Here is an 11,014-nt window from a genome sequence, read left to right as displayed (position 1 = left end):
GAGAGGGCCTTGAAAGAGAGGTGGCAGAGAAAGTTCATTAGAGTTGTATTGCTTATCTGAGATGATGAGGTTCATGGTTTAGGTCTGCAACTATCACACACGCTCGCACGTAGGTGTACACACACACTCATGCGTCATGTACACATTCACAGGCATGTACAGTAGCACACACACAAACACACATGCACACAGCCCTAATGGAGGCTGCCAGGTAACATTGAGGCCTTGAAATGCAAATGTCCTGAAAGACAAAGGCCATGCATATTTCATGGAAAACAAGGCACCTTAGTTTCTATTGTGTGACAGTGAGCACTTATAATCTGTGTTTTTTTAATACGATTCAAATTTTGTGGCCCCCCTTTCACCCTGCATTTGTATCAGAAGTCTGATAGCACTATGTTGTTTTAAGAGCATCTGCTAAATAAACTAAATATAATTTATATGTACAAATTTTGATAAATACTTTGTTGTGGGAAATGTACTTGATACAATTGTGATATGTTGTTGTCTCACCTAGCTATCTTAAGATGAATGCACTAATTGTAAGTCGGTCTGGATAAGAGCGTCTGCTAAATGACAAATGTAAATATGAACAATTGCAAAGCATGCTGAGTATTGTTCTAATGAGCTCCGCCCCAAAACAAGGCGAAAAAGAATGCTTTACGGTTCATTTTGATATGTTCAATTTCACATATACATTAACATTTTGTTCATTTAGCAGACACTCTTATCCAGAGTGCCTTGGTCAACTAAAGTAGATAAACCACATTTCACAGTCATAGCAAGAAACATGCTTTTGTAACCCTTACTGAGAATGCTGTTGCTGTTCGGGCTGGCTACATGCACATTTAGTTTTGTATATTCAAATACAAAAAACATATATTTTAATTAAATACATTACAAAATACAATACATTACAAAATACATTGATCTTTATGGTGTTTTGTATCTGTATTTTGTAATTGTAGATTGTAATTTTTGCCGATCCCTGGCTGTAGTCGTATTGGACACAGATGCCACCTCTGTCCTGAAGATATTCAGCTGCACTACTGGGGAGCAGAGAAGAATTCAGATGCAGCATTTTCTGGTTTAATTAATGTAAGATTCTGTAAGGATCAAAACGTAACAGATTATTTCAGGTCACAGAGTTTGTCGCAGCGAGACGCAATGTTTAGTCTCAGTGAAGTTATTTGTTTGTGGATTTAATTATGAAGCTGTTGGCCCAGGAAACAGCTTGTGTGTGTGTTTCTGTGCATGTCGTGCCGTTTAAGATGAGGGAGGATGATAAAAAAATGTATGAGCTGCCTTATATCTATTACAGCATATTGGATGACTGTCATTCATATTCCATTCACCCAGCTCAATGTAACATCGATAGGTTTAGGCTACTACATGATACTCTAATTTTCCCTGTACCCATCATGAGGCTGCTACAACCTAGCCTATGAATGAAAGTTTACAACGTAGGTGCACAGGTCGAGATAATTTTGAGTAATCAAGGTGACAGACAGTGACACGTTCAATACCGCCTCGCACACTCTTGCCTGCATCTAGCTGATCTAGGGTGTAATCATTAGTCCAAAAGTTGCAAATGAGAGTTTCTATTGGACAAATTCAGCTTGCCTCCTCTCTATTTGAGCAGGGTGTTTGAGTAGGCAAAACTAGCTAGCTAGCTCCATTCACTAGTTAAGTGAAAGTTTAAAAAAAGAATACAACCAAATAAATCTCTCTCCCTCTCTCTCTTCTCCTTAATTTTGGAAGAAATACATTTGTTCAAAATTGTTCAACTATCATTTTTTTCTCTGTTTGAGTCAACTACTTAACACATTTTATGCACTGCAGTGCTAGCTAGCTATAGCTTATGCTTTCGGTACTCATTCTCTGATCCTTTGATTGGGTGGACAACATGTCAGTTCATGCTGCAAGAGCTCTGATAGGTTGGAGGACGTCCTCCGGAAGTTGTCATAATTACTGTGTAAGTCTATGGAAGGGGGTGAAAACCATGAGCCTCCTAGGTTTTGTATTGAAGTATAATAATAATATAATATAATAATATGCCATTTAGCAGACGCTTTTATCCAAAGCGACTTACAGTCATGCGTGCATACATTTTTTTTTTTGTGTATGGGTGGTCCCGGGGATCGAACCCACTACCTTGGCGTTACAAGCGCCGTGCTCTACCAGCTGAGCTACAGAGGACCAAATGTACCCAGAGGAGGACAGAAGCTAGCTGTCCTCCGGCTACACCATGGTGCTACCCTACAGAGTGCTGCTGAGGCTGCTGTAGACCTTCATTGCAAAACAGTGTGTTTTAATAAATTATTTGGTGACATTTAGCATAGTTTTATCTAAAAAGGATTACTTTTTTCATGTTTCACTATTTTTATTTTTATTAAATTCACTGAGGAGGATGGTCCTCCCCTTCCTCCTCTGAGGAGCAGACGTGCATGTATGTGTGTTTGTGCACATTCGTGGGTATGCAGTGGTGTAAAGTACTTAAGTAAAAATACTTTAAAGTACTACTTAAGTAGTTATTGTGGGGATCTGTACTTTACTTGACTATTTATATTTTTGCCAACTTTTACTTTTACTTCACTACATTCCTAAAGAAGATTTTCCCTGACACCCAAAAGTACATTTTGGCAGGAAAATTGTCCAATTCACACACTTATCAAGAGAACATCCCTGGTCATCCCTACTGCCTCTGATCTGGCAGACTCACTAAACACAAATGCTTTGTTTGTAAATTATGTCTGAGTGTTGGAGTGTGCCCCTGGCTATCCGTCAATAAAAAAATAAAAAATATTGTGCCGTCTGGTTTGCTTAATATAAGGAATTTGAAATGGTTTATACTTTTACTTATACTTTTGATACTTAAGTACATTTGAGTAATTCCATTTACTTTTGATACTTAAGTATATTTAAAACCAAATACTTTTAGACTTTTACTCAAGTAGTATTTTACTGGGTGACTTTACCTTTTACTTGAGTCATTTTCTATTAAGGTATCTTAACTTTTACTCAAGTATGACAATTGAGTACTTTTTCCACCACTGTGGGTATGTGTGTTTGTGCACATTCGTGTGTGTGTGTATTTAACGGGACACAGAGGGTGGTGTTCAGTGTGCAGTTTGCGTTCTGGTTACACAGCTGTGATCCTACTGACTACATAAACAATCAACACTCACAAACACACAGTGATAATGGGGACCATCTTCAAGCCAAATGAACGCCATGGGCACTTGGATCATTCAGGGATACTGTTAGGATCTCATTAAAACTAACATGGCTCTATAGGTTATACAGAAATGTGAAGTTTGAAGAAGCCCTCTGCATTGTCCCTGCCACTGGGCACACAACCAGCTGGAACTGTTCACTCACCCATACTGGAGCCTTTTAGGGCCTTTGAGGGCTAACCCTATCAGACCACACTGTACTAGCGGATGGACAGAGATTCACAAAAACATAACAAAAACAGTGTTAGAGCAAGTCAATTCCATAACAACTGAGTTCTTTGAGAAATTCTCTTACCTACATTCTGGTGTTTTTTTTTTGTGAAGATTTTATCAATTTATCAAGTATCAATTTCAAAAGGATTGAGAGTGTCCTATTTTCTGGAATAATCTAATGTCTATAGTTCTGAGTTACTGTGGTAACATTACATCATACAAGCAGCTCACATCTGATTCCAAGCATCATTCCCATTCCAACGGCTACAGAGACCAGACCCAGCCCTGACGCAATCGATAAGGGGAGAGGATTCAGAGTGATACAGAGCACACCTTGGCCATTATTCCACATGAGGGAAAATTACTGGAGCATTTAATCTCAGCCATGAGAGAGAGGGAGAACAGAGGGCCTGGGACATCTTTAATTCATCCCACTGGTAAGTGCAGTCACAGTGGAGGGAGGAGGCTGCAGGTCCACTACTCTAGGTTAGAGGTTTCATACTGACTGGCCGCCACATCAACCACATCATGGTCTTCTCTACTGTACAGACCATCTCCAAGAAAGCACTTATATAGCCGTCAATAACAACTCTGGGCTGAGCACAGCTGAATACACAGCTTTCATGTAGAACCCTGATACACCTCTCTTCTTAGACACAGCGTATAGTTGCAGTAAGGAGTAAGTGCTTATTGATACTGTGGAGAGGACATGCACACACACACACACACACACACACACACAGATGTCCATGCACGGACACAGGCATGCAAGCACGCACACACACACAGGTTGCCAGCTGTCAACTACGCCTGCTCTCCAAAATCCGTTAGCTGTTGCTGCCCTCTGCTGCTCTATTATAGTAATTGCAGCGGAGGCAAAGTTATGAGCTGTTATGAGAACCTTTTCAAATACAGTAAAGTCAGTAGTTGTAATTTGTTAGGCAAAAACAAGGAATTCAATACTTATAAAGTGCAATAATTCTATGTGAAACAGATAAAGGCACATGTGTGTATTTGCTGTAATTTCCTTTCTCAAACATAAATTGTGAAAAACCTTTAGAACAGAAGAATCACAGTCAATTTTGCCATTGCATTGTAGTTTAAACCTGGTCAGGAACCACAAACTGTACAATACTTGTGCAAAATATGCATCACATTAATCAGTGTTGGTATGGCCTTGGGAGTTACAGGAATTCTGGACCATATACATTGGAACATATACAGTACATTTATGAGTGTAGATAGATGTATTAGGTTTAGATTCATGAGTTAGTTTGGATGATATCAGTCTTAAGGACAGGGTTTGGCATCTACGACAGGCTCACAGCGGTCCACCACGGCCCGGATCTCGCCGATCTGAATGCCATCGTACACCCCAGAGATGGAGGTCCACTGGGTCTCTCCGTTGCGGTATGTACGGCTCAGCCTGGCTGTGAAGGGGATGTCTGCGGTGATCTTGCGGCCCTCCATGCGCACGGTACAGGAGTGGTTGGGTGGCACCTTGAGCTCCACAGACACAGAGTGGCTGAGGGCCTCCACCATGGTGGTGCCCCGGTTGAACTGCAGGGTCTTCTCCCCACTGAACTCAACCCCTGCAGAGCCGATTAGGGGGATCTTGGCTGTGATGCCGGCAGTGATGCCCAGCATGGTGGTGCGTCCGATGTTCCAGGTGCTCTCCACCTCTGAGGTCTTGGAGATGGTCACCGTCTTCACTACCGTCTGGCACTCGTTGTTGGTTACGCCAGAGAGGCGCATGGTCTCAGGGGGGTAGTGGAACATTTCCACCTCATCAATGCCATACTTGACATGGGAGATGTGCTGGGTGTAGGCGTCTCTGTTGATGGCCAGGACCTGGTAGCTCTTGTACCAGTACTCATCACCCTCCCAGGGCAGGAAGAAGGCCTTGAACTGAGGGACCACCTTCCCCAAGCCATACTTGTTCTTCCCAGCATAGATGCCCACTCCAGAGCATGTTCTAACTGAGTGTTCGGGCACCGAGCCGTGCGAGTCCTCCTTCCATTCCACAAACTCAAAGTTGTCTCTGTTGGTCAGGATCTCGAACTCTGGGGCGTAGTACTCTCTCTCACCGTAGGGGTATTGGCAGTATGGGCCCTTGCTAGGAGTGTAGAAGCCGGCTTCGCAGATGTATTTGCAGATGTAGTCGGTGCGTTTGGTGTAGCCGTTGTAGATGCCCACAGCTGCAGTTGGGAGAGAACCATTCCAGCCCAGCCACTGCAGGTTGACATTGTCCCCGAACATGAATGGAGTAGGTTTCTGTTGGTCCTTAAACTCAGGAGGGTTCAGTGGGCCCTGGACTGGACCATTACTGGACAGTGGGGGGACCCTTCCTTCCAGCACTGGGTTCAACAGGGACACTAGAAGACAAAGAATACACTGGACATGTCCGAATACCAATACTTTAGTCCTAAATAGTAGGCCATTTTTGTTTAATAGTATGCGACATTTTGAAAATCGAGTATACTTTAAATGCCTGCATGTCATACTCATTTCGGCTTTGATCAATTAGATATGGGGATGCGCTACCGAAATCAATGAATATCGAGAAACAACGCACTCGCACATGACACATTTTCAGTATGTGAAAATATAATATTTTATAGTATGTGAATTTTTGAAAATCGAGTATAGTTTAAATGCCTACTCATTTCAGCTCTTCATCTAGTAGAATTCGATGCACACTTTTCCACAATGCATTGGAAGAGGTGGGCTGCGAGTGATAGACCCTAGTTCTCTTAAAGTAGCCAAACAACATAATTAAGCTACTTCATTGGGAAGATGCCAAATAGCGAAGCTTCTGCGGTGGTGTTCAAATGTAGGACAAGTAGTTTTTGTTCTCCTTAATATGATCACGAGTATTGCATCATAGGCTACATCTTTGAAAACAGAAGTCTTTTTTATTTTTTTAATTTTTTTAAAGTGGATTCCTGTTTTCTCATTGAAAAGTGTTTCTTGTTCTCTTGGCCTTCGTCAGGGCTTTTAAACTAGTATGAAAAATGTATGCACTCACTAAAACTTTAAGTCGCTCTGGATAAGAGCGTCTGCTAAATGACTAAAATGTAAATGTAAATGTAAACTAAATACTAAACCACCTTTTGATTTCTGAATGTGTCAGCACCAGGGACTCGGGATGTGGCTGCGTTATTGATGTCATGTTAATCAGGCCTTTTGATTTGAACATATGGATTGTTTTAGTTTGTAGGCTACCTAATTTCATTTATGGATCAAACATTAGCAGTCATTCTGATCTCGTTCCCAATGATCAGGGCTTTAGTTTATTATGTTGCTGTCCAGCAGTTCTGAATTTGCGATGCACCCGGCTGTCCACGTTTTTCTGTGCAATAGCCTTTTGATTTCAACATTTGAAACGTTTTGGTGTGTGTACTAGGTTATTTGATTTAATTTATCAAACCAAACCAAACCAAACTTTATTTATACAGCACATTTCAGACATGGAATGCAACATAGTGTGCTTCACAGGAAAAAACTAATAAAAACAATGAAAACTGAACAACTAAAAAGCACCCTAAGGAAAAGCAAAGCTAAAAAAGTGTTTTTTAAGATCTCTTTTAATTATGTCCACAGTTTCAGCCCCCCTAGGGTTCTCTGGCAGGCTATTCCAGGGGGCATGGCATAGTAACTAAAGGCTGCCTCTCCAGGCCTCTTGGTCCTAGGCTTTGGGATAGTTAAAAGGCCAGAGGACCTGAGGGGCCTACTGGGTACATAACTTAAAAGCATGTCTGACATGTATTGAGGTGCACAGTCGTGGATTGATTTAAAAACCAATAGAAGAATCTTAAAATTATTTATAAAACTCACAGGCAGCCATGTGTCAACCAGGGAAAATAAATCCATAATGCCTTTGCGTGGTAGGCTAGGGCACATATTATCAAACTTCTCATCAGGTCTTGCTTGACTGATACCCAGCCTAATGTTTGTTATCTTATCTCTGAAATATGCCGCAAACTAATCACATTTTGATGTGGAGGAAAGTTCATGTAGGTTGTGGGGGTTGAATTTGTCAGGCCATCAATGGTCGAGAAGAGCACTCTCGAATTATTCTGATTATTAGTGATCAAGTTAGAAAAATTAGCCCGTCTGGCATTTCTAATTGCCTTGTTATATATGCCAAGTAGCTCTCTCAGAATATCATAATAGAACTGCAACTTTGACTTTCTCCACTTCCGCTCTGCCTTTCTGCAATTTCTCTTTGATTTATTAGTTTCTTCACTCATCTAAGGGGCTCTCTGTTTGGATGTGGCCTTTTTCAACTTTACTGGAGCTATGGCATCAATGGTTGCCCTTAATTTGCGATTAAAGTTATCAACTAAATCATCACAAGAGGAAGGCAGAATAGGTGATGGAGTATTGTTCATACACTCAATCAAATCTGTAGCAACTTCAGAGGTAAGATAGTGTTTCTTAATTATGCTTTCAGTATTACCCTGTGCTATGGGCAAAAAGGTAGTAAAAAATACACAGTGGTGAACGGATAAAGCAACAGCAACAATAGAGGATATGTCAATTGGTAATAACCAGGTCCAGAGTATGGCCACGGTTATGGGTGGGCCTAGTATCATGTTGGATAAAGTCCATGGAGCTCAAAATATTCATAAATGCAATGGCCTTGGAGTCAGTCTCTTTGTCAACATGAATATTAAAATCGCCTAACACAATGATTTTATCATAGTTCTCAAGGACAATAGACAATAGTTCAGAAATCAGTAAGGAAAGTGGAGCAGTGCTTTGGTGGCCTATGCAGGGTTATGGCCAGCACTGGTGGCTCACATTTAAACAGTATAGCATGATGCTCAAAAGACCCAAAGTTGCCAAATGAAATGTCCTTACAGCTGAGAGCATTAGTAAAAATAGAGTCTGTCCCCCCCACCCTTTCAGATCAGATCTTCTCGGATAGATGGGTGTCCAGACTGCCTCCCTGATCTCCTAGGCCTTGTGAGTGTCCAGTCTCCCATGGGCCACGGAGTTAAGCTTAACATTTGTCCGTTGGATTAGGACAGATCAACGCCACCCGACTCATCAACAGCTTTGCTATAGGAGGCATTTAAAACTGATATTTGGTTTGCCTTTGGTTACAGCAAGGTCGGTGTACTTAGAAAGCAGGTTTTCCTTTTTCTCACAACCGAGCTAACAGCCGGAGGATCTCTTCCCTAAGATGCTTGATGGTGGTGCATTTAGGGCAGACAAATCCCTGTCCATTTTCCAGTTCCACCTTCTCTTCATCTTGTGATTGTGTGGAAATCATCTCACACCTGAAGCATTTGTGCTCAGCCATGGATAAAAACACTGGTGGGCTAGCACTGCTAGCATTAGCCTGCTCAATTTTCATGATGGCTAGCAGCTAACTGCTACTTAACAGGAATCCGGGAAACAAACTTGCGGTCCCAGACATAAAGGCTGACCGGGTCGCGGAACCAGTAGCAATACAAACTTTAGCTATGATTAAAAACGATTTAATGAAAACTATTACATAAAAACAACAAACCGCGTGTAGACAGTACACTGTTGCGCGCTCTGAAGACGTCTGTTGCACAATGACTTGGCTCCTATATGTTACACACTTTGGTTTCACTAATAAATATGTTGAAATGGAACCAAATTATCTGTTTCTGTCTGCAGTCCTTTTAAATAAGATAGATGGGCTATGTAGGCTATGTTATAGGTCGAATGCGATAGTCTGCCTATATACCAGCCTGAGTAGGCCAATAACGCCATTCCTATTCTATTCATAGTTAGAGAAATTAATCAAATTGGAAATGAGCTATTATCAGGCTGGTTAATGCGATGCATGTCTGTTAAATTTGGAGAAATCCACCCGCACATGGCCCCGCCCCACCCCACCTACTCAGCCAGTCAGGAGCCATTACTGCATTGCGGCCATGTCATACTGCAAACTTTTTACTAAACGGTACATTCTAAATAGTAGTTGAGTACATAGTATGCAGTTTAAGTATGTAGTACGCTAGTATGGGTATTCGGACACGGGCACTGTCACAATATGCACCCATTACTGTTGTGTTGAAACAACTGACATTGAATGACTTTCTGAATGTTTTCTGTTTTCCTTTCTAAGAGATCGAACGCTGGGATTGATTGAATAAAAGGGGTGTATCAAATTAGAGAAGTACACAAATGTAGGCTAATTTACCCTTCTGTCTCAGTGAGCTCTTCCTCAATATGTCCTGGAGGCTGCCTGGAGGAGAGCCTGCATCCTGGGCACAGCACAGCCCCAGGTGCAGCAGGGAAATGACCACCAAGACTGACAGCTTCATCTGAGGAAGACCAGGAGGAATATTAGGAAACATTGAAGTACAATAGTGGTTATTACTATAGATATAACACTATAGTGTTACACAAATTCACATGAAATCAACATGATGTTGCATTTGAAATGTTGTGTTATAGAATATTCTTCCATAAGCTCCATTGAACAGCAACATTTTATATCAGATTCTTAAATAGTGCCCTAAATGCACAAATAGAAGAGCCAGTGCACTCACCCTCACAGTCTTTACCCAGTGAGCAGTGAACCTGTTGATTCTCCAGGGTTATATAGCTAGCTCCTTTATGACACTCATAAATTGCAACACTCACTCTCTCAGGGCTTTGACATGATGCTACATTCTCTTCTTTTTATTATTGGTTTCATTATTACATTTTAGTCATTTAACAGACACTCTTATCCAGAGCGATTTATAGTTAGTGAGTGCATACATTTTTCATACTGGCCCCCCGTGGGAAACGAACCCACAACCCTGGCGTTGCAAGCGCCATGCTCTACCAACTGAGCTACAGGGGACTACATATCATAATCATCTGAAATGTATGAGCTAATCTCTCTCTCTTCTCTCTCCAGCCCCCACTCTCTTACGCCCTTGACAGCACCACACCATGACAATGTATTAGTGTTTGACAAAATAATGTAAATTGGAGTTAGCTTAGACACTAGAATATTTGTTTTGCCATCTTGTTGTTGTGCAGTTTTCTTTGGAAGACAAATTGCCCTGTCTTCTCACTCGTCACACAACCTATGAGAAGGGAAGAACAGACACATTGAAGATGAGGGATTATAAACATGATTACGCAAATAGAGTGATAACAGAGATACAGGTAAAAGGCTTCTAGGACAGAGCTGACTGTCCTGAAATATCAGTCTTATCTCAGTTCCCTTTCCTCAAAGTTGGTTAGGAAGCACAATTTAGTTGTGGGCATAATAGCATGATTCAATTCAATGGATCTTTATTGTCTCCGAAGGGTAACTTGTGCATTATTGATATACAGTTGAATGGCCGATAGGACAACAAGTGGGGTGATAAAGAATGATCAAAGACAGATTCTATCAATGTAAAGACCTTTATACTGTCTGTCCTATTTCATTATCTGCAGAGGAACATTGAACTAGCGTGATAAATAAATTGATAACAGCTATCTGTGTCAAGGACTTATAGAGGCGGCAGGTAGCTTAGTGGGTAAGAGAGTTGTGCCAGTAACCGAAAGGTCGCTGGTTCTAATCCCTGAGCCGACTAGGT

General features: G+C 41.4%; 1 protein-coding gene across 1 annotated transcript; it reads right to left on the bottom strand.

Annotated features, from left to right (window-relative positions):
* Positions 1 to 4,444: 4,444 nt before the first annotated feature.
* On the bottom strand, positions 4,445 to 10,003 carry LOC121551531 (natterin-3-like). The gene is made up of 3 exons (XM_041864229.1): positions 9,986 to 10,003; positions 9,634 to 9,757; positions 4,445 to 5,824 (listed from the first exon to the last, which is right to left on the bottom strand). Exons 2-3 carry the CDS (start codon positions 9,755 to 9,757, stop codon positions 4,740 to 4,742), a joined length of 1,209 nt encoding a protein of 402 aa, XP_041720163.1. The 5' UTR covers positions 9,986 to 10,003; the 3' UTR covers positions 4,445 to 4,739.
* Between the last annotated feature and the right edge of the window lie 1,011 nt (positions 10,004 to 11,014).

This window comes from Coregonus clupeaformis, chromosome 18 (genome assembly GCF_020615455.1).
Source record: "Coregonus clupeaformis isolate EN_2021a chromosome 18, ASM2061545v1, whole genome shotgun sequence".
Lineage (NCBI taxonomy): Eukaryota > Metazoa > Chordata > Actinopteri > Salmoniformes > Salmonidae > Coregonus > Coregonus clupeaformis.
This window is presented reverse-complemented; position numbering and strand designations above follow the sequence as displayed.

Bases quoted from the DNA above. Each gene is read 5' to 3' on its own strand.
- LOC121551531 (XM_041864229.1), bottom strand. From the start codon at position 9,757: ATGAAGCTGTCAGTCTTGGTGGTCATTTCCCTGCTGCACCTGGGGCTG. The intron at 5,825-9,633 runs GTAAATTAGCCT...TTTGTCTTCTAG, and splicing joins GAGCTCACTGAGACAGAAGG to TGTCCCTGTTGAACCCAGTG.